The 24325-nt window shown below is 43.3% G+C and overlaps 1 protein-coding gene across 4 annotated transcripts in view; it reads right to left on the bottom strand.

Moving 5' to 3' along the window:
- Window positions 1-24325, bottom strand: part of SYT7 (synaptotagmin 7) — a 310992-nt gene that overhangs the window by 178877 nt on the left and 107790 nt on the right. For all 4 annotated transcript variants that reach the window (XM_075281379.1, XM_075281380.1, XM_075281382.1 and 1 more), the window contains exon 2: window positions 1233-1336. In XM_075281379.1, coding sequence (XP_075137480.1) covers window positions 1233-1336 — 104 coding nt within the window. The remainder of the gene's footprint in view (window positions 1-1232; window positions 1337-24325) is intronic.

The following is a 24325-nucleotide window of genomic DNA, read 5'->3' as shown; positions in this document are numbered from 1 at the left end:
CCCCATTATAGTCTATGGGGGGAAATGCTCGTTTCAGGGATAGGCAACATTCGATAAAATTATACTTACCAAGTCCACGAGTGACGGTCGGGCTGGATTCTTCTCCCTGCGCAGCGTCCCCGCGTCTTCTTTCGGCTGGAATTCACTCTGCATAGGCATCAGGGCCTAGGTAGAGCCGACTGCGCATGCGTGGTCGGCTCTGCCCGGCCCGACGCCTGAGCAGAGCCGACTGCGCATGCGAGGGCATGCCCGCGCATGCGCAGTCGGCTCTGCTTTAGCCGGATGCCTAGGCAGAGTGAATTCCACCCGGAAGAAGACGCGGGGACGCAGCACGGAGAAGACTTCAGAAAGGTAAGAGAAGAATCAGCGTTGATTGGCAGATTGTATAGCATTCTGCCAATCAACGCTGGTTCTGCATCGAACCTTAAACTTCGAACAGCTAGTAGTGTTCGATAGAGTACGAGTATTTCGAGTACCATAGTATTCGATCGAACACCTACTCGATTGAACGCTACTCGCTCATCTCTAATTAGGATCCCTTTTTAGCTAAGAACATGTCGGAATAGCCTTAAGATTCCTTTCTTTTTCTGATCCGCACCGCCATTCCTGAGAAATTTCTTATTTCTTCCATATGTAAATGAGTTTTCAGACATATCAGGGGGTGTCCCCTGTGCTGTCCAAAAACTCTACAGCGACACCTTTGTCTTCTTCTCTGGACCTTCCTATTTGCCGGGTCATCAGCCGCATCTTCAGCCAAAAGTGCCAACTGCGCATGTCTGTCATATTCCTGTCATTGTCCGTCAGCCACGGGAAAATGGCCGATGGACATGTGAAGTCGGCGCTTTTGACTGTAGATGCGTCTAATGATCCGGCGATGAGGTGGTCCGGTGAAGACAGAGGCGTCACTGGAGAGTTTTCGTTGCCATCACATTTGACGCCATACATATGGAAGAAATAAGAAATTTCTCAGGAATGGCGGTGCGGATCAGAATAATACAGGTAAGAGGAGAATAGCCTTTCTTAAGGCTATTCCGATGTGTACTTAGTTAAAAAAGGGATTCTAATGATAGACTCCCTTTAATCACCGGTTCCAAAAATAAAGGAGAAGATACGACACGTCCATTCTGAGCTTTCTCCTCCTGTCATCTTTTGTGAACGCGAACTCATCAAAGAATTTGCAAACATAAAGTAATAAGAAAAGGGATGAAGACGGACAGATTCTGCTTACTTACCAGTTTTCGCTGGCACCACTGGCAGAGTCCACACATTACAATAGTGATACTCAAGCTGAGGGCGAGGACACCGGAGACTATAATTATCTCGCTGGTTGGAGCTCCTGGAAGAAAGAGAAAGATAATGAATGACTAGGGAGAAAAAATTGGGTTGAAATATACCGAAAGTATAAGTTGCAAGACTGTAAACTGGGTCTGAGAAGGAGCTGGAGGAAATGTCATCCATTGTAAAGTTTATAGATAATGTAGATAATGGCGAACACTAACATATTTAACCTCGACCTAATTCTCCCAACCCATTCCCCCCCCCATTCCCCCAATCTAACGACTGCCAAGCAATGTCCATAGCCCTTAAAAAGAACAAGTCCGAGTCCTATGGGCACAGATTACGCTAAAGCCGGTTAACGGGAGAGGGCATGAACAGGTTAACTGGCCATTTGTAACACCCCATACCCCCTCTGCTTTCTGAATATTTATTAGACAACAGAAGAGGGCAGACATATGGCCGAGTAACGCAGTAGCCAGCTGGAAGCCTGTTAGAAAGCAAGAGGCGTGTGACACTACAGCCCCCCTCGGCGCATCTTCCTCTCTATATAATGTTGGATCTCTCATTTATCATCCTGCTCCGCTCACTCTCCGTATTCCCTCATCACACACTGCTTTACTTGTTTTTCCCATCCTTCTCGCCATCACCATTTCCCATCCCAACATGATATACTTCTAATAATACTAATAAATAATAGAAAAAATAATAAATCCTAATGTCCCAGGTCTTACATGGGAAATCATCCCGAACACATAGGGGAATATTTGCCAAGCCCTCTCTGGTATTACTGGTGTAAAGGGATGATATTACGGTGCCCATTTGGCCCAAGGCCCTTTCTTGCGCCAAACATGCGCCACAACCCCCATCCTTTTCGCCATCACCACTTCCCATCCCAACCTGATATACTTTTAATACTACTAATAAATAATAGGAACAATAACAAATCCTAATGTCTCAGGTCTCTCATGGGAAATCATCCCGAACACATTGGGGTAAATTTGTCAATCCCTCTCTGGTATTACTGGTGTAAAGGGATGATATTACGTCGCACATTTGTTATGAGGCCCTTTCTTGCGCCAAACATGCGCCACAACCCCGTTGACCACATTGTGTGAGTGTTGCTTTAATGGAAAAGGGAGTAAGGAGGAGACGCCTCGACCCAACATATTCGCTATAAGTCACGCCAGTTTTCCCAGTGTTCCCATTGTAGGGTGGTTGGATGATTTACGAAGAAGCCGGACCATCTTGTTCCTTGTGGCAATTGGTAGGTTTTATTAAGAGTGGCATACAATACGCCAGTCTTCATAATCTGCCTCATTATTCTCATATCACGGGGGCAATAGCTCAGATTCTAACCAATTTATAGGGAGTTCACCACCACCAAAAACAACTACTACTACTTTTGATCCATATGCAACTATGCTTTTGCTATGGCCCATATCGCTGCTACAAAGGGCAGAGAACAAGTCGTCTTTAGCAAAGTTTTTAACGCCTATGGAACTCCACATGGCCGTGGCTGCCATGTTTATTGAGGCACTGCTCTGTGTGTCAATAAATATATAGTATCACTAACTTTATTACCGCCATGTATGACTTTACAGAGGACAAGGGAAACTCTTCAGCCTTGGAATTACTATGTGAAGCTGAGAATCCATTGAACCTGTTAATAATAATATACGTTTCATCAGCATGAGCGCACTTGTACGACAACGCAATGACAACACTTTATTATTATATGATCAATGAAGATGGCGCTCACGAGAAAATGTTCAACTAAATAATATTCAGGCACTTTTACAGGTCCAATAATGGAACTACATTTCGGTTTTCTAGGTTTCCTTGTATTTGGCTTCTCCATGCTTCACCATACACTACACTTAGTACAAATCTCCTCTCACATGGATTTCGCCATATCTTCGCCCACACCACTCTCTTCTTTGGCTTCTTTCCACTGTATTGGCAGCCATTATCTGACCTCAGATGTAGACGTCTAACAAATGGTTTCCCATAGGCGCCCATGTTCAAAAACATAAAATGATTTATGGAGTACGGTATTTTCTGCTGCTATGGGGCAGTAGCAAAAAAAAACAAAAAAAACCTGAAACCACACTAAATACTGCCAAATGGAGACCAAAAGAAGAGTTTTTGGCCAATGTCAGCACAATGGGGGCCTATAGGTCTATTTAAGATAAACACTGGGTTCTTATCCAGCGCATACAGTAGGATCAGAACGTTTTCTCTATTTCCACTTTCACAATTTTGTCTCTACTTACAAGACTCTTACATTACTTTTCTCCTCTTTCACTGGATTCTACTGACTCTCTCCTTTCATGATTCTCATCTTCCTTCTCTGTTCTCTCCCACACTGCACTTTTCTTCCCTCCGGTCACATTGATCTCCACCACTGCTCATCTCTATCTCTTCCGTCATTCTACTTTCTATTTTCTCTACATATCCGCTCCCACTCTACTCTCTCCATCCCTCCATGACCTCTTCACCTTTAGCCTCACACCAATTTTAACTTGAACTCTGCACTCTGCATTTCTTCTTTGTGATTATCCTTCACTCTGATCTCTCCTTCTCTCCTCTCATTTTGCTCTCTTCTCACTCTCCTCTCTTCATCTCTCCAGTCACTCTTCTCTATCTTCTCACTCTCCTCTCTCAATCTCTCCAATCACTCTCTTCTCTCCGGTCACCTCGCTCTTCTCTCTCTTCTCACTCTCCTCTCTTCATCTCTCCTTTCTCCATCTCTTCTCGCTCTCCTCTTTTCATCTCTCCAGTCAGTCTTCTCTCTCTTCTCACTCTCCTCTCTCCATCTCTCCTTTTTCCATCTCTTCTCACTCTCCTCTCTCCATCTCTCCTTTTTCCATCTCTTCTCACTCTCCTCTCTCCATCTCTCCTTTTTCCATCTCTTCTCACTCTCCTCTCTCCATCTCTCCTTTTTCCATCTCTTCTCACTCTCCTCTCTCCATCTCTCCTTTTTCCATCTCTTCTCACTCTCCTCTCTTCATCACTCCAGTCACTCTGCTCTCTCTTCTCCCTCTCTTCTCTCCAACCCTCTCCAACCCTCCAATCCTCTCCAACCCTCTTCTCACTCTCCTCTCTCCATCTCTCCAGTCACTCTTCTCTCTCTTCTCACTCTCCTCTCTCCATCTCTCCTTTCTCCATCTCTTCTCACTCTCCTCTATCCATCTCTCCTTTTTCCATCTCTTCTCACTCTCCTCTCTCCATCTCTCCTTTCTCCATCTCTTCTCACTCTCCTCTCTCCATCTCTCCATCTCTTCTCACTCTCCTCTCTTCATCTCTCCAGTCACTCTTCTCTCTCTTCTCACTGTCCTCTCTCCATTTCTCCTTTTTCCATCTCTTCTCACTCTCCTCTCTCCATTTCTCCTTTTTCCATCTCTTCTCACTCTCCTCTCTTCATCTCCCCAGTCACTCTTCTCTCTCTTCTCACTCTCCTCTCTCAATCTCTCCAGTCACTCTCTTCTCTCCGGTCACCTCGCTCTTCTCACTCTCCTCTCTTCTTTGTGATTCCAATGTGTTTTCTACAACTGAATCACCATGGAAAAATGCTTGAATTCTTCCTCTTATATTTCTCAATAAGAACATGTGTGTTCATACAGAGCAGACTGTTCTGTCTGCTGATAAGCGGTGCAGGTAAAAAAAACAAATCCTCCCATCTTAGATCTTCCCATCCTACCTTGGACTAGCTTCTGCACATAAATAGCTGTAGCTGGTAGCCACAGACTAGTTAGCTCATTGGAAGAGCCAAGTATTGTACATTGTGCAGATTTGCAGAAAAACGCCATGCAATGCTAGAATTATAGGAAATCCAAAAAAGTTGTTTTTTCAGATCAGCGACCAATTTTTCAAAATCAGCCATGTGAATATATCCTGACTGTTCCCTTCAAAGCTCATCCCTGCTTTCTTCTCCCCTTTCTCTCTCTATCTCTAGCTCCCCTTTCATGCTGTTCTCTCTATCTGTTCCCCACAAAGCTCTTTCCATTTTTTCATGCTGGTTTCTCCATCTGCCAAGATCTTTCGTCTATCTTTTCTGACCATTGACACATTGCCCTGCTCATTCACCCTTGTCTTTATAACATACAACCATATGGTGTAGAGCTGTGCCATTTTGGAGACATATACAAGTACTGTGAGAACTATTGAGAGAACTGTACAACATTAAGGCTTTTTCCATTATGATTTACTCTTTCCCTCCATACTTATCATCCCTCCCTCTCCCCACCAGGTACTGTCTTCAGTCAACCATGATCTCCCTCCTCCCTTGTATCACAATCTCTCTCCTTCTCCTCCTTTTCACATTTATGATGCCTCTCCTCCCACTCCTCATCCGCTGCCGTCTTCCTCCTCTATTAATCAATCATTGTCTTATGAGGCTTAGCTTTATACTGCACTTAACACTATGCTATATTAAAGTCTGCTCAATCTATTGTACGACAGCTCATAGATTCACATACAATAAACTTGACAAAGAACGCATATTCTTAAGAGCGTGTTATTAGAATTATTCTCTCCTAACTGTATGATAGACTTCCTAAGTAATCCAACACACCCAATGGATACGTTCAAAGTGTGCTCCATCCTAGTTTATTTTTATGGCTCTTGCCAAACTTTATATTTCTATCAACGTTTTACTTTTGTGAATGTTCTTTTGCAAAATATTTATTAGTGGTAAATTAATACTCTGGGTAATGTTGGAAATACCACTTTTGCCTGAAGGGAAGGTGCCTACTACAAAGGAATTACTTCCCCACCATCAGTATGTCTTTGCAGTGTGGGAGGAAATCCAAGCAACACGGGGAGAACATACAAACTACATGCAGATGTTGCCGTAGGCAGGATTCGAACCCAGGGTTGCAATGCTAACCACTGAACCACTGCACTGCCTAAAGGGCTTTCTTGAACTTTGCTGACCCAGAGATTCATGGGGTCAGGTGGTTCTTCCAGTATAGCTGCACATTCAGGGTAATAGTTGTCACTACCTACCTGAGAGAACCTGCACAGAACCTGCTTTATTCCATGGAAGGTCCTGGGATTACTACTAAATTCATGAACATCATAACCTTAAAGGGATTGTACAGTCTCAGCAAATAAATGTTATTGTTTGTACAAATGAAAAGCTATACAAATTACCAATATATTTTCTGTTTCAATTCCTCTGCTTATTGTGATTTTTACTTCTAGTGGATACAAATAAGTCCACGATCATGTGATGGAAAAACAGACGTACAGCACAGTAGATCTAAACACGAATCAGAAGACTACATGTCCAAGCCAAAAGACCAATCCAAGAGGAATGTCATAGCCAAAGTCAGAAGGCAAATGAATTTCTAGTAACAAACCAATGGTCAGTAATACAGCACAAATTATCTGAATTCAGGACCCTCACCAAGGTACGAACTAATAGCAGACACCTGGATGGGCAGGAAGAGGGTTTAAACAACCCTCCTGAATGGATCAACATAGCAGAACTCTGAAAACTGAAGAAGCGTCAGATGTTGGCATGGTAAACTTAAAGCAACAACCATTACCTGTTTAGCACACTGAAATTCCTAACAATTAGATAAAACCGATGGATTTGAGAGGTATTATTACAAGACGTGCAAAAGCTGATCCTTTCCTAACCAACCCCTTCAACTGAAGTAACAGAGGTGAGAACAGCATTCAGGAATGCATATCCCTTTAAATCTTTAGTCCTAGTAACACTCCATGAAATAACTTCTCTGCACATTGAGTGAACTGCGTTCAATCAAATACCCCACATCGCAGATATTGTGGGAACAGGAGGAACCTGAACTGGTGCCGAGAGTCTATTGCACAGCAACTTTGGGAAAGACAAAAAACCCTGCATGATACGATGAATGGCTTGTAGTTAGACCCAGCTCTCTAGTTTACATTAACAATCAAGACTCTATTATAGAAATGATCTCTTCTTCTTGGCATATAATCAGACTGCGGCTTTTACCAGTCTTTATAGATTTCAAGTTCCAAACTGTACAATGAACCCCGATTAACAATGGTGCCTCCTACTGTTCACAAAGAACAGACCTGCCTTTGACATACTATTGTATGCTTATGATCCAGAGCCTTGACGCCTGCAGGGAGGGTGGTCTAATACATGAAGAATGAGCTCATAAACAAATCTATTCCATTAACACCATTGTCTTCTATTGTACATAAGTGCACCCACCAAAGAGTCTACGGCGCTCCTACACGTGTATAATGAGCAATTCAAGCACCGCCACGAATATGTCAATATCTCATATCAAGCGCTAGACTGTCATTTAATGAAACTAAAGAGGGGGATGAAGGGTCGATCCTCAGGTGTTAGATTGGGCTGTAACTAGTCATGCCATTTGCAAGTCGTAAACCTCTATAATTTGCCTGAATGGTTCGGATGTGCCTGTATAATGTGATTTTTTTGTTCCAAGGGAAAAGGTGTTGCTTTGTCTGTGATCCCGGGCAGATGTTCCATTAGGAGACTATTTTAGTAACTGCATTATATATTTATCTGACAAATGACTGAAGCACTTTTGTGTCTTATTCATTAGAATGGTAAGTTCAATTTTATTTTAAATTTTTTTGCTATTGTGTTGGTGGGTGGGTGTTGAGAACATTTTTGTATTATACTTTATTAACCTATCTAACTTCATTTTAATAGAAGACAGGCTGTAAAAGTTCCCATTAGCAATGATCTAACTAAACATTACCAGGGAGACTCTGTCAATACACCCCTACTTCCCTACTTCTCCCGAGCTGCACCACTTCTCTGGAATGCTCTACCCCGGACAATCAGATTAACTCCCAATTTCTACAGTTTCAAATGCAAACTAAAGACGCATCTTTTCAGACAAGCCTATCACAATTTCTAACGTAAACCCTTCCGTACTATAATTAGAATCCCCAAAATGTAACCCTCCTCTGTCCCCGCTCCCACATTTCCCCACTTGATATGATGCCATCTCAGGCTAACTCTATAGGTCCAAGCTCCATCCACATGTTACAGGACACCACTAGTGACGGCTCATAAAGTTTTAAGTTTGTGTAATGACAGTCACCTCTATTACAAAATTGTCTGACCTCTGCATAAGCAATGCCACCCCTGCTACCTCTTGTGTCACCCCCTCTACCTCATAAATTGTAAACTCTTGCGAGCAGGGCCCTCAGTCCCATTGTGTGAAATGACGTTCTTTGTAATGCATCTTTCTGTCTGTATTTGAATCCTACAAATTGTACAGTGCTGAGGAATATGTTGGCGCTATATAAATATAATTTATTATTTTTACTCAATGGACCACGTAAAGCTGAAGCATGGTGTTAGGTCCCGGGCCAGAGCCTCCGGTGTGATGCATGGAGGTTTCTGGCTCGCTCTGTTAAGTGTGCCGTGTCCGGAGCTTCCAGTCCCCTGGAGGGGGAGGACCGGAAGCACCGCAATAGTCTGTAGGGGTTCCCAGTCTCCTCCTGGGACCAGAACCAGGACTTCCAGGGTCAGGAGAGTCAAAGGCGGGTCGGAGGCTATTTAGGCCTCATTCTGGCTCTGGCTGCCGCTGGTTATTCAGTTCTTCTGGGATCAGCTAACCTTGCGCTTCTGTACTGTCAGGAGGGGGCGTTCCTTACCACCCAGCGATGAAGCTAAGCCCCCCAGTACTAGTCTATGAAAGAGTACAGTCAAGGGGGGCATTACCCACAGTTCGGCGTCGTGGATGGGTTGTAAGGAACGCCCCCTCCTGACAGTACATGATTATGGATGATTACTGTCGGGGGGGGGGCGTTCCTCACAGCCAAGCTAGACTATCAGGAACACCATTCTGACAGTGAAGAGATATTGGTAACGGCACTGATATCTCCATCCCCGGGGCACATATTGGGGAAGACAATAGTGCGCTGAATTCAATGCACTGTCAACTTTCTAGCGGTATATAAAACTGCATGTGCACGAAGACATGAAAAGTCCTCTTTAAAGGGGTTGTCTGACATCTAGAATGGTGAGACACAGGAACAAGCCAGAAAGAGGCAAATGTCTCTATGTATGTGTTCTGCAGTCGCTGTAAACAACTGATTGTAATGGATGCTGAGAGGTAGATTCCCAATGACCTGATATTGATGGCCGGGCCAAAGAAAAGGACATCAATATTGTTATCCTTACCTATGACTTCATACACTTCTCTGTGTCTCCAGCTTTTCTGCACCCTCGGGTGTGGAGCTCATGTTTTTATGCATAAGGCTGGAATACTTACAAATCTACAAGCAAATAAAAAGTGAGAAAACAACCTTGTATTCCATAAGGACCTGGGCACATGTGTGCGGAGGAGGCGCTTTCACTGCTGTCAGACTGAAGGTGACTTGTCAAAAGAGATGTCTCCTCACCATTGATGCTGAAGCACCTGACAAACTGTGAGCGAACAATGAAATCAGGTTCTGATAAAAGGATCTGTATGGTAAATGACAACCCCTACGTCAACATACCCATACCACTTGGCCAAGAAAGACGCACCTACGCTTTTTTTTTCCTATCACCGTCTTTGCAGAATGGGAGGAAATCCACGCAAACACGGGGAGAACATACAAACTCCTTGCAGATGTTGTTCCTGGCAGGACACAAACCCAGGACTCCAGCGCTGCAAGACTGTGTGCTAACCACTGAGCCACCGTGTTGCCAGCAGTGCTTACCCATTTCCAATGGTCAAGTCAACCCCAACAACACAGCAGTCACCCCTAGGACCAGTGTTACTGTAACTTTGTCCTACTCACATCTCAGCACCACACGCCATATTGTTGTCTAGACTATTCTTAGCAGATGATTAAGAGTAAGTTCAGCTAAAGAAAACGTCATGCAAATAAAATGTTACTTTAATTATCCATTATCATAGAGTACATCTCACACGTTGCAAAAATTACACCAGGATCGCATCATAAGCAAATTTCTAATATACTATTCTTAACATATTTGTCAGCAGCAAACTATGGACTGCAGTTTACCATACCCGATGGGCTGACAACTAAGCTGCGGGAATCTGCAATATGTGAGATTGGAAATGCACTTGGATTTTCTGCTCCATTTGTTATTCACTGTACAGCTAATAAAATAATAATAATTATAATAGTAATAAGAATAATACAAATAATAAGAGTAATAATAATAATAATAATAATAAATAACAACAATAATAATAATAATAATAATAATACAATAGTAATAATAATAAATCGAAATAATAATAATAATAATAAAATAGTAATAATAATAAATAGTAATAATAAATGGGAATAATAATAATAATAATATAGTAATAATAATAAATAAGAAAAATAATTGTAAAAATAATAAATATAATAATAATAATCTAATAATAATTATAAATAAGAAAAATAGTACTAAACATAATTTGTAATAACAATAAGAAATAAAAATAATAGTACCAATAATAATTAGTAATAACAATAATATTATTAGTAGCAATAATAAATATTATTATTAATAATAATTAGAAACAGCCGTTTCGAATAGCAAGTTCCCTTAGAAATGAATGGAAACGGCCGGCATGCAGACTGCGGGCTTCGTCCATTCATTTCTATGAGAGCGTGCGATTCGAAACGACTGTTTTGAATAGTGTTCGCTCATCTCTAATAATAATAATAATAATAATAATAATAATAATAATAATAATAATAATAAATAGTAATAACAATAATAATAATAAATAAAAATTATAGTATCAATAATAAATAATAATAACAACAACAACAATTATTATTATTATGCCGAAACTGGGCAGGAGACAGAAACCTGCAGTCATTTTTCAAACCCATTCATTTGAAAGGGATTGAAAAGTGTCTGGCCATGAGTGCCTGTGAGCGTTTTATGCTCTCCGCGCCAAAACCGTTTTTTTTTAACCGGACACAAAGTCGGACATGCAGGACTTTGTGTCCAGTTTAAAAAAACGGTTTCGCTGCGGAGAGCCCAAAACGCTCACAGGCGCTCATGGCCAGACATTGCATGCAGAAGACGGAAACCCAACAGACGGAGACCAAGCGCAGATGTGAACGAGCCGTTACAGTAGCATGGATAATACAGTAATATATTACAAGAAAGAACACATACAAGCTCAGAATAGCAGATAGAAAAGATACAAGGAGTCATAGCAACTAAGAAGACAAAGTAAGACTTCAGGATCATTTAGTTCTCTGTGCGGAGTGATCTTCACTTCACCTGATGTTGGTTGTACAGCCTGACCGCAGTTGGGAGGGAAGGACCCTAAGAATTAGAAGGAAGGAGCGACTGAAGAAGAAACTACTCCTGTCTATGAAGATATAGGAGCGTTGTAAAGTTTTTATACTTTAACGTTTAATAAATTCCCATTTTCAATGAACGTCTTCAGAAGTGACTTTTCTGGCCGCTTGGTTTATAATAACTCGACTCACGCAGTCTACGCTACAGGAAAACATCCAATGAATGTCAATGAACAAAACAGGTATGTGGCCAGTTTCCCGTATCCAGTCATTTGCTCAAATGTCACACAGCCTGATCAGACAGGACACCGTCTACCCGGATTGATGGCCTATTCGGGCCCATGCATGCAGTCATTTGGTATAAAAATGACCCAATTACGCACAAACTCATAGAGTGTAACGCAGAGTATTGATGTCTCTAGTATCTACTATTTCCAGTACAATGAGAAATGACAGGCTTTTATTCTGGGAGAGAAAAAATAATTAACCGTCTCGAGCCAATTATACAATGTAGAATACGAGACTGGACGCAAGAAGAATTTTACTAATAGATTGTTTGCTTTGCTATGGCACTTAAACCCCTTTAAGAGAACCTCCATTATTCCGAGATCTATACCCGCACCTCCATTGGCGTGGATCAACCTCTCCCCGGCTCATACAATTCATAAGATAAGTCCAAGACAAAAGACAGGGCCTGCCGAAGATGAAAGGAGGGAAGGGGACGCAACGTTCTTGATTGTATTGGACCCGCGTCTGGCAGCTTTCATGAGTGAAGGGTCGAGAAGACGAGAGTCAATATTTTACTAACGCAACGTTGACATCGATGGAGCCAATAATTGATTTCAGTAACAACACCTGAGATAATGCAAACGATCCATTATCGATTACGATTAATTCCGTTAACCCCTTCCTAAATCAGTATGCTCGTCTCGTAGCGTTGACTGTCATTGCCCGCGGGATTTATTTACCAGAAAAGGTAAATATAATACGAGAGCGGTTTTATCATTCTAGACCTTAACTAAAGCCTAAAAGATATTGAACTTCCATTTGCAACTCGTCGGAGGAAACAATTTTCCTTTGTAGTCGATAGTTCCTGAGCTCTATTATGAAGCGATGATTTATCATGGTAAAGACGATAATATTACTTGTAACACCTGATAACCCATGAACATTACGCGGCTGAAATAATGTGTCACCATCAACAACCTTCACAACCACCGCCAGAGGCTGGAAAACCGTCTAGTCCTCAAGTGTTAATGGATGGGGACGCTCATTTGGAAAATGGAGTAAATTAGACTTGGGATGTTGAGTCCATAACTCGTAGACATGCACGATGGGTTATATACATTAATATCTAAGGTAAAGGGGTAAAATATTACATAATCTGTCTACCGCCCAACCCGTGTTCACTCAATGACCTAACACTTACATCCTCTATTATCAGAACCTCCCACACTCATATACAAGACTTCTCCCGAGCTGCACCACTTCTCTGGAATGCTCTACCCCGGACAATCAGATTAACTCCCAATTTCTACAGCTTCAAGCGCAAATTAAAGACACATCTTTTCAGACAGGCCTATCACAATTCTTAATGTAAACCCTTCCGTACCGTCATTAGAATCCCCAACATGTAACCCTCCTCTGCTCCAGCTCCCACATTACCCCACGATATGATGCCATTTCAGGCTAACTCTATATGTCCAAGCACCATCCACATGTTAAAGGACACGACTGGTGACGGCTCAAAGTTTTATGTTTGTGTAATGACAGTCACCTCTATTACAAAATTGTCTGACCACTGTATAAGCAGTAGCACCTTAGAGGCCCATAAGCACAATTTAGGTCGCAGTGGTCAAGGCTTGACCCATAAGTCAAGGGGACGCACAGGTTACCCTCACCACATCAAGCTTCTTTAATCTCTGTTCTTATTTCCTAGGGTATATCTATAGAGGATGCAAAGGTAGCAGTTGCTACTGGCCTTGAACTCTGGGGGCCCCAAAGGTCCTCCTACCACATAAAATATAAGATAAGATAATCCTTTAATAGTCCCACAGTGGGGAAATTTCAGTATGTTACAGCAGCATAGTAATACAGATACAGGATAATACACAGTAATATATTACGGAAGTAGACACACATATGCTGAGAAGATAAAATATACTAGGAGTCCATAGCAGCTAAGGAACAGAAGAAATTTTCCACTATATAACACAATTCTAAGTGGCACAATATAGGAGCTTCAAGTTCTGCCCTTGCTAAAATTGGACGTGGCCTCATGAATAGGAAATAGGCCTCACGATGGCTTTGCATCAAATTTTCACAGTGTTAAGGATTAGAGATGAGCGAACAGTGTTCTATCGAACACATGTTCGATCGGATATCAGGGTGTTCGCCATGTTCGAATCGAATCGAACACCACGTGGTAAAGTGCGCCAAAATTCGATTCCCCTCCCACCTTCCCTGGCGCCTTTTTTGCACCAATAACAGCGCAGGGGAGGTGGGACAGGAACTACGACACTGGGGGCATTGAAAAAAATTGGAAAAAGTCATTGGCTGCCGAAATCAGGTGACCTCCATTTTAGACGAATAGTGGATTTCAAATCCGGGTCATATGAGAATGTGAACTTTGTGACTATGAGACAGGGATAGCTGTACAGGCAGGGATAGCTAGGGATAACCTTTATTTAGGGGGGAATGTTATTAAAAATAACTTTTTGGGGCTCTATCGGGTGTGTAATTGTGATTTTTGTGAGATAAACTTTTTCCCATAGGGATGCATTGGCCAGCGCTGATTGGCCGAATTCCGTACTCTGGCCAATCAGTGCTGGCCAATGCATTCTATTAGCTTGATGAAGCAGAGTGTGCACAAGGGTTCAAGCGCACCCTCGGCTCTGATGTAGCAGAGCCGAGGCTGCACAAGGGTTCAAGCGCACCCTCGGCTCTGATGTAGGAGAGCCGAGGGTGCACTTGAACCCTTGTGCACCCTCAGCTCTGCTACATCAGAGCCGAGGGTGCGCTTGAACCCTTGTGCACACTCTGCTTCATCAAGCTAATAGAATGCATTGGCCAGCGCTGATTGGCCAATGTATTCTATTAGCCTGATGAAGTAGAGCTGAATGTGTGTGCTAAGCACACACATTCAGCTCTACTTCATCGGGCTAATAGAATGCATTGGCCAGCGCTGTTTGGCCAGAGTACGGAACTCGACCAATCAGCGCTGGCTCTGCTGGAGGAGGCGGAGTCTAAGATCGCTCCACACCAGTCTCCATTCAGGTCCGACCTTAGACTCCGCCTCCTCCGGCAGAGCCAGCGCTGATTGGCCGAAGGCTGGCCAATGCATTCCTATGCGAATGCAGAGACTTAGCAGTGCTGAGTCAGTTTTGCTCAACTACACATCTGATGCACACTCGGCACTGCTACATCAGATGTAGCAATCTGATGTAGCAGAGCCGAGGGTGCACTAGAACCCCTGTGCAAACTCAGTTCACGCTAATAGAATGCATTGGCCAGCGCTGATTGGCCAATGCATTCTATTAGCCCGATGAAGTAGAGCTGAATGTGTGTGCTAAGCACACACATTCAGCACTGCTTCATCAAGCCAATACAATGCATTATCCAGTGCTGATTGGCCAGAGTACGGAATTCGGCCAATCAGCGCTGGCTCTGCTGGAGGAGGCGGAGTCTAAGGTCGGACCTGAATGGAGACTGGTGTGGAGCGATCTTAGACTCCGCCTCCTCCAGCAGAGCCAGCGCTGATTGGTCGAGTTCCGTACTCTGGCCAATCAGCGCTGGCCAATGCATTCTATTAGCCCGATGAAGTAGAGCTGAATGTGTGTGCTTAGCACACACATTCAGCTCTACTTCATCAGGCTAATAGAATACATTGGCCAATCAGCGCTGGCCAATGCATTCTATTAGCTTGATGAAGCAGAGTGTGCACAAGGGTTCAAGCGCACCCTCGGCTCTGATGTAGCAGAGCTGAGGGTGCACAAGGGTTCAAGTGCACCCTCGGCTCTCCTACATCAGAGCCGAGGGTGCGCTTGAACCCTTGTGCACACTCTGCTTCATCAAGCTAATAGAATGCATTGGCCAGCACTGATTGGCCAGAGTACGGAATTCGGCCAATCAGCGCTGGCCAATGCATTCTATTAGCCCGATGAAGTAGAGCTGAATGTGTGTGCTAAGCACACACATTCAGCACTGCTTCATCACGCCAATACAATGCATTAGCCAGTGCTGATTGGCCAGAGTACGGAATTCGGCCAATCAGCGCTGGCTCTGCTGGAGGAGGCGGAGTCTAAGATCGCTCCACACCAGTCTCCATTCAGGTCCGACCTTAGACTCCGCCTCCTCCAGCAGAGCCAGCGCTGATTGGTCGAGTTCCGTACTCTGGCCAATCAGCGCTGGCCAATGCATTCTATTAGCCCGATGAAGTAGAGCTGAATGTGTGTGCTTAGCACACACATTCAGCTCTACTTCATCGGGCTAATAGAATGCATTGGCCAGCGCTGATTGGCCGAATTCCGTACTCTGGCCAATCAGCACTGGCTAATGCATTGTATTGGCTTGATGAAGCAGTGCTGAATGTGTGTGCTTAGCACACACATTCAGCTCTACTTCATCGGGCTAATAGAATGCATTGGCCAATCAGCGCTGGCCAATGCATTCTATTAGCGTGAACTGAGTTTGCACAGGGGTTCTAGTGCACCCTCGGCTCTGCTACATCAGATTGCTACATCTGATGTAGCAGTGCCGAGTGTGCATCAGATGTGTAGTTGAGCAAAACTGACTCAGCACTGCTAAGTCTGCATTCGCATAGGAATGCATTGGCCAGCCTTCGGCCAATCAGCGCTGGCTCTGCCGGAGGAGGCGGAGTCTAAGGTCGGACCTGAATGGAGACTGGTGTGGAGCGACCTTAGACTCCGCCTCCTCCAGCAGAGCCAGCGCTGATTGGCCGAATTCCGTACTCTGGCCAATCAGCACTGGCTAATGCATTGTATTGGCTTGATGAAGCAGTGCTGAATGTGTGTGCTTAGCACACACATTCAGCTCTACTTCATCGGGCTAATAGAATGCATTGGCCAGCGCTGATTGGCCGAATTCCGTACTCTGGCCAATCAGCACTGGCTAATGCATTGTATTGGCTTGATGAAGCAGTGCTGAATGTGTGTGCTTAGCACACACATTCAGCTCTACTTCATCGGGCTAATAGAATGCATTGGCCAATCAGCGCTGGCCAATGCATTCTATTAGCGTGAACTGAGTTTGCACAGGGGTTCTAGTGCACCCTCGGCTCTGCTACATCAGATTGCTACATCTGATGTAGCAGTGCCGAGTGTGCATCAGATGTGTAGTTGAGCAAAACTGACTCAGCACTGCTAAGTCTGCATTCGCATAGGAATGCATTGGCCAGCCTTCGGCCAATCAGCGCTGGCTCTGCCGGAGGAGGCGGAGTCTAAGGTCGGACCTGAATGGAGACTGGTGTGGAGCTATCTTAGACTCCGCCTCCTCCAGCAGAGCCAGCGCTGATTGGTCGAGTTCCGTACTCTGGCCAATCAGCACTGGCCAATGCATTTCTATGGGGAAAAGTTAGCTTGCGAAAATCGCAAACTGACAGGGATTTCCATGAAATAAAGTGACTTTTATGCCCCCAGACATGCTTCCCCTGCTGTCCCAGTGTCATTCCAGGGTGTTGGTATCATTTCCTGGGGTGTCATAGTGGACTTGGTGACCCTCCAGACACGAATTTGGGTTTCCCCCTTAACGAGTTTATGTTCCCCATAGACTATAATGGGGTTCGAAACCCATTCGAACACTCGAACAGTGAGCGGCTGTTCGAATCGAATTTCGAACCTCGAACATTTTAGTGTTCGCTCATCTCTATTAAGGATGCTCTAACCTTAATGCAGGAATGGGTTTGCATGGTGGATCATTCCTGTGATAGGTCATTGACTCTCCTCTCATGCACTTTATTAATGGCAGCCCATCACTTGTTTACACAAAGGGGGGTGCAGGGTGTGAGAAGGTGACAGGCAGAGTCCTGGAGTCCCGCTATATCTCCCCCAGATTTCTAACTCATGTGTAGTCCAGCGCAGGTCTGGAATAGGTCTCAGCTCCAGGTACTGGGCCATAAAAGGTGGCAGAGCCTGCACTTCAGGGCAGATCCTGGGGGCGAGAGGAAGTTCCCGGGTCTGTCCTGACACTGTGAAACAGTATTGTGCAGCAAAATCCATTGCAAACCCATGTGTCTTGTCTTTGTCCCATGATGGGCAGGCAATGGGACCAACAAAATAGAAGAAGGTGTCAAGACCCATAATAGGGAATACAAGTTGGGATCTGTACATGTTCAGTTGGGAGCCGCCATCTCTAACCAGTAATTCCATGCCCTGATAGGTTATCATTTGTAGGTCAGATTAGAAAGGACGTAGGAAAATGACTCCAAATTGGGCCAAATTATCTAAAAGAACTACAAATGTCCTAAGGTACGAGCGGCTCCTACACTATAATATACAGCAGGTCTCCTAAAGTAATGAAGATGATCTTGAAGGATGGCGCTCAGATTTCTATGTCTATTAGGTGTTGTGGGAGGGGAGGCCAGTGGGGTAAAGAAGGTTTTCCATAACATGCAATGAAGAGTAAGCATTTAGTCATGCAACATCTCCTTTATGCAGATTAGTATGCGCGGTGAGTAAGAGACGCCTATCTGTCTGTCGGAAGCCCAGCTTATAAAACTAGCGCTTCAGAATACATGTCTTCAATCTACCGAGAGCGTAATAAGGAGCAAATTACAAGATGTGTGATAGGAGAAGAATACAATTATGGTCCTTCTCTAATAGGGGTGTTTTAGTGCGCGCTAGTTATTAGGTGGAGAGAGTTTAACCCATTTTCTGCCAAACTAATGAGATGATTCTGGACTTGTGATGGAGATGGTATATATGTATATAAAGATATATATTTATATATATGTATATGTGCAAAAATGTTAGGAAGAGGTAGAGAAACTTATGCAGGGTAAGAATTCTTTCCAAAATACAAGTATGGGTAACCTATAGGCCTTTATGGTTTCTGGGCTTAGTTGGACCCTATAGCTACAACAGTGGTCGCAACCAGATTATATAGAGATGAGCGGCACTATACAGGTGCTGCTTATCCCTTTCTGCTTTTGCAGGTCGTTCCTTCTCCTGGCTGACATGAAATACTCATTTCTTAAAGAGGTTCTGTAGTAGCTGTAGAGTGTTGTGCAAGTAAAAGCAGTATTTTTCTCTCTGCATGATTCGTGTGGACACCGCGCGGAGAATAGATAGATTATAATGGGGTCCGTGTGGTTTGTTAGCTGACTGCTTTTTAATGCGTATAGGTTTCCATTCCAGGGTCACCCAAGCGGACTTCTCGAATGGAATACGCAGATGTGAACCGGGCCTTACTTCATTAATGCTGAAGACACATTGAAGACAATCTGTACGCAAAACAACCACGGTCGTCTTTAACTAGCCTAAGGAATTTATAAGGCGGTCTACAGGGCGTAGGAATCTACTTCTTTAGGTTAGTTTTAGATGACCATGTGTATTTTGTGATCAGCAAACTAGTAATTGGTTTTCCGTTTTTATGAACAGAGTGAAGTATCGGTGAAGTATGACCCCAAAAACGGACAGAATGTCTTCAGTGTGCCATCAGTGTATGATCCTAGTTTGCGGAGCCACCAAAAAAAGACAAAAACCCACAGGACACATCTGATGATAATATCCCTAGCATGTCCGTGAAAACGGCATCCATGGACGAGTCCGATCTGCAAACACTGAACAGAATACGACCTGTTCTATTCTATGCGGCACAGACTCTCAGCCCGCACACTGATCAGTCGTGTGCATGTGTCCATAGAAATGAATGGGTAAAAACACGGATAGCACACTGATCTCGCCAATGGTCATCTGCAAGATCCCAAGTTGCAGAAAAAAAACGCTTTGTTTTACAGTACCAACAAACTGAATGAGATTTTGCTTTATCTCATCCACACATGGTGGAAAAGAAGAATTTTCAAAAATGCAGATTTTTTTGAAAAACGGAGCCTAGTCTTAGGCCCAGTTCCCATCTGTGTTTGGGTTTGCCCAAGCAGACACCCCGAACGGAACCCTATCCGAATACAAAAGCGGTTACCTAAGGAAATCTGCGGACCCCAATGGGGTCTCTGTGCGTTTTCTGCATCAAAAATGCGGAGAAAAAAGCGGAGTTTGAAGGACTTTTTTCTCCCCATATTTCTTGCGGATAGGGGAACGGAATGGCCCAAACGTAGATGTGAATTGGGCCAGCAGAATCGCAATATCTCTTAAAAATTTCTTAGCTTTGTTTTGCTACATGGGGCTTTACTCTTCAAAAAAACAGGTTCTGCAGCAGCTGAGGTGTATATTACAAGGAATGACCAGAATGTACCACTCCATCATGGTCCTGAGATTCCTTTTATAACTTACAGTAAGGGGGACTTTATTCTGTATATTATGGCCACATATCACTGGGAATCTCTATAGGCTGCCGGTCTTTGATAAATGTTATCGGCCCTTCCAATTATTATTTAGTTGTCACCAGACAGGAGCCAAGAAATAGAGTTATTAAAGGGCCGGATCCCTGATGGAGCCGCTAATAATACCTATATCATCGGTACAATTACCCGCCGCTCTGACGGACTCCATGCTCATTCTCATACTTCACACACCATCCGCACCGTATTACCGCACCACATTACACCCCTTAGTATCAGTTATCTAATAATTATTTAATGGGAAGGGTTACTATATACACATCAATGGCTGCGGCCCCCTCACTCTAATATCTGCGGCGCCTGGAAATTCTCCGGTGTGCATTTTATTCTACAAAACATAAAAGGATTTATTGTAGGACATATTGAATGCCCTTTGTATTACTGTAGTATGCGGAGTTTAGGAAAGCGCACTTCTATTTTTATATCTAGATATCCTACAAATCCCCTACAAATCCATCTACGTCATAAGGCTAGAGAAATATCAAACTTACATCCATGGCTGCGTTCACATGGTAAGGTTAAAAGGAGCATGGAAAATAGGAGTTAATGCATAATGGCTGATTTATAGTTTTTAAAGGGGTGGCGCTGGGTAAGGTTTGCCCAATATGGGGGAAGATGGGGAACGCCACAAAAGTGGCAAGGGAGCAAATCCTACAGATTGGATACAAGACAAGACTTTACAATTGACGACCTATTGGAAGGATACCAGATCAGGGTCATGACCTGTGTTTGGGCAAGCCCTGTGGCCTTTTCATTGTTTACCTGTGAAACAAATGGGACTAAGATACATGCAGTACCAGGAACAGCCTCTAGGCCATGTATTGAGCTGGTAACAGAGAAGAAACAGCACTTGCCTAAGGACCGGGGTCTATTCGGTACATCTGAAGCCAGCTGAAGACCTTATGCACAGGAACTATTTGAGATCCATATGAATGGATCCTAAAAATGGTCTCACTGCATCTTAATGGACTATGCCTATTACCATAATGATAGAGATATAGCTTGGGGAGCAACCGGGCACATGCAAAAGGTGCTGGTTTTTAGGGAAGACGAGGCACCAACAAGTCACTTCTATGTATATAGAAACAGCGTAAGGGTATTGGGGTCAACCTATGACCCAGGTAATGGACGGTTTAGCTACAACTCCGATGATGGTAAATAGTGCAGATTCCACATTGCAACTTCATCGCGTGCCACAGTGGTGTAACTAAAGTCTTGTGGGCCCTGGTTCACTCTATTGTCCGGGCCCCCTACCTGATCCTTACAGTGGATTCATGATAGTGATGGTTACGGGGGCTAAGGAGTTTAATCCACCTCAGTGTGGTTAGGGTAATCTGTGGGTCTCCTTGGCTTATAGGCAATCTCAATACTGATGCCAGTGCTTATGGGCTCCCCTAAGGCTCCTGGGTCTTGGTGCGACTGCACCCTCTGCACCCCTTCAAGTTACGCCCCTGATGTGCCATGTATTGTATTGTGAGTTATCCTCAAGAAACAATGAATTTAGGAACAACTTCTCGAGGAAACTGTGTTCCTTGAAACAAAACCGTGACTGCAATACGTATGCGGATTATGTTACGACCCAAAATAGTCCACTTGGTTATGTATCTGTAGCCTAACATGAACCACAAACATTGATATTACACATTCTGTTTTGTATCAATATTCAAACCAGCTATCTATACACATATAATTTCAAATAGCACACCAAGAGGACCGGCATGGTACTGCAGTTTAAAATAATTGTTTTAATTTCCAAGGCAATGAACCTTAAATAAAATTTCAATGGAAATGAATGCATTGGATATGAAGCTCATCCTTATTATAACCAGAGCACTTAGCACATAAAAGGAGACAGATGCTATAGGCTTGGTAACGATTATTATTGCAGGTGAGATTATATTTCGCTCTTGGGACCTATCTGTCTTTGGCGGTTGTAAAACAGTGAAACATCTATACGTACAGTCTCAGACCAATGAGAAAATTGCTATGCATTGACTTCTAGTACTTAGCTCCTTGATTGACAAATGATAACCTGTTCACATATCATCTAAGTGGTGATGTTGGGATATGAGGAGAGATATGGGAATAATAAAGTATCCAGAAGGGCAATAACACAGGAAGAGAGAGAAAGGCATAATAAAATCTAACAATAACACTCTCTCTATTAGTCTACGCCTCCCGAATCCAACACCCAGTGGTCCTGCCCCCATACCAAGCACCATAGGAGCAGATTATCCATTGCACTTGTGAAGTTGTACTGACAACTAATGGAGCGATTACTATGGGAGACGCCTCATAATGAGCAGAATGAGCCATTTGCAAGATGTTATATTATTTTTTTATGTTATTGTTCAACGATTGTCTGCGCACAAATAGAAAATGCACTTTACTGATACAAAGGACCGAGCGAGCAGAATTCTGTCACGCAGAGATCTTTTCTTGGTTCTGCAAAATCTTTAACGGAGACCATGCCTAGTAAATGTCACCGAGTCTAAAGTAGACCGTCCCTCGTATGTACCCCAGTATATAGGCGCTTCAAGATGTCATCGGGGCAAAGAAGGTCAATACACAGTCTTATGTTACTGTTAGGTGTCGTGTTTGACTGTGCACTAGAAAAGGAATCTGGCTTATATGGAGAGCTTTATTCTCAAGACCAGTTTAGGAAAAGAATTCATCCCATCAGACATTTACTGGTTAAAAGTAAACACTCTAATGCATTCGGGTTTCCCTTTGGGGTCCCCAAGTGTGCACGCATTAAAAAGTGGTTACCTTCAAGAAACCCGCAGACCCTTAGACTATAATTTCCACTTGGGTTCTGCACGAAACATGCGGAGACTTTTACTCTCCGCATGCTTCGTGCCGACACTGAGAGGAAACCACACAGACCACCACTTTTCGCTCTACATGTTTCGGGTGGAAATCAGGCGGACCCCATTATAGTCTATGGAGTCCATGGGTTTCTGCAGGTGACAGCTTTTTTTAAGCGGATTCTGTTTCTGTTTTTCAGGTCCCCATGCAGACCCTTAGAAAGAAAACCCGAACCAGGTATGAACCTAGCATAAACAATAAAGACGGTTCCTTTCTACGACAGAGAACAATGGATCCTGTGGAACCTCATGGACAATAATGGGGTCTGTTGCTTTCTCCCTGAAATCAGTGGACAAAAAAGTCGTGCTTGCGGGACTTTTTCATCCACAATTGTAGATGGACTCTGCGTCAGGGTCTCCAAACTGAGCCTCATCCTTAGGTCACATACCATTCAGCCTACAAGAGTCACATACCCAATACATCCCACCAGGTTCACATGGATATGGCAAGAAGCCATCCATACTGGTCGCACCTACAATGATCAGCCATAACAGTTCACACCTTCCAAGTATTGAGTAGGTCTGCTTCATGCTAACAAAAGATCTCTGACCCACCAAAGCATGGACTTCACAACCCTCTGGAGATCTTTTGGGACTGTCCTAAAAGTAGTGAGTTGTAGCCTCCATGGATCTGGCTTCTTTTTCCTTCAAGAAGCACATCTCATAGATACTCTATCCGGAGAATGCGGTACCATCATAAATGGTGGCCAATCTGGAGGCTCTGTACCCTCACCTACTATTCTTATGACTTTGAGTAGTAGAACTGAGCCTCCATTTTTTTTTTTTAAGACAGAGGAAACCAAAAATTTAGGAACCAGTGCCAAAGCTATAGATTCATTGGTTACATGGGTTTTCCCAGTCCTGGTCTAGGGGATATTATTTGGATTTTTTCTCTTAAAACTCATATACATATTGGTGCAAAAAGAAGCTGGGAGGAAAATAATGGCAGCAAATATTTTTGTGTCTAAAATAAAAAATAGCCACGATTCAACTATCAATATCTTATTTCTTTATCACTGACCTAGAATGGATTATGACTTAACATTTAGTATCATATGAATAAAAAAAAATCAATAAAATCCTTGTTTTCTCCGACCATATTGCTTTATGTTCGTCAGGGGCTATTAAGTAGGAGAAAAAAAATTGATTTTACTGCTAATTATTTTTATTATTTTTTATCTATGTTATTAGACGTTATATCTTAATCCGTATGGTTTGTGAGTCTAGTGTGGGCTCCGCTATATCAGTATTATCCTCCTATGTCAATGGTGCTATTGTTATGTACATGTACAACGTGCCATGGTTCACCTACCTCGACTCTTATATTCTGATTTACATTTTAGTAACTGAGCCCATTAATTTATATTGTTTTTCCTTCAAGAAGCTAAAATTT

The sequence above is a fragment of the Leptodactylus fuscus genome, chromosome 7, assembly GCF_031893055.1.
Source record: "Leptodactylus fuscus isolate aLepFus1 chromosome 7, aLepFus1.hap2, whole genome shotgun sequence".
NCBI lineage: Eukaryota > Metazoa > Chordata > Amphibia > Anura > Leptodactylidae > Leptodactylus > Leptodactylus fuscus.
The sequence above is the reverse complement of the archived record's forward strand: the minus strand, read 5'-3'. Positions and strand labels throughout refer to the sequence as shown.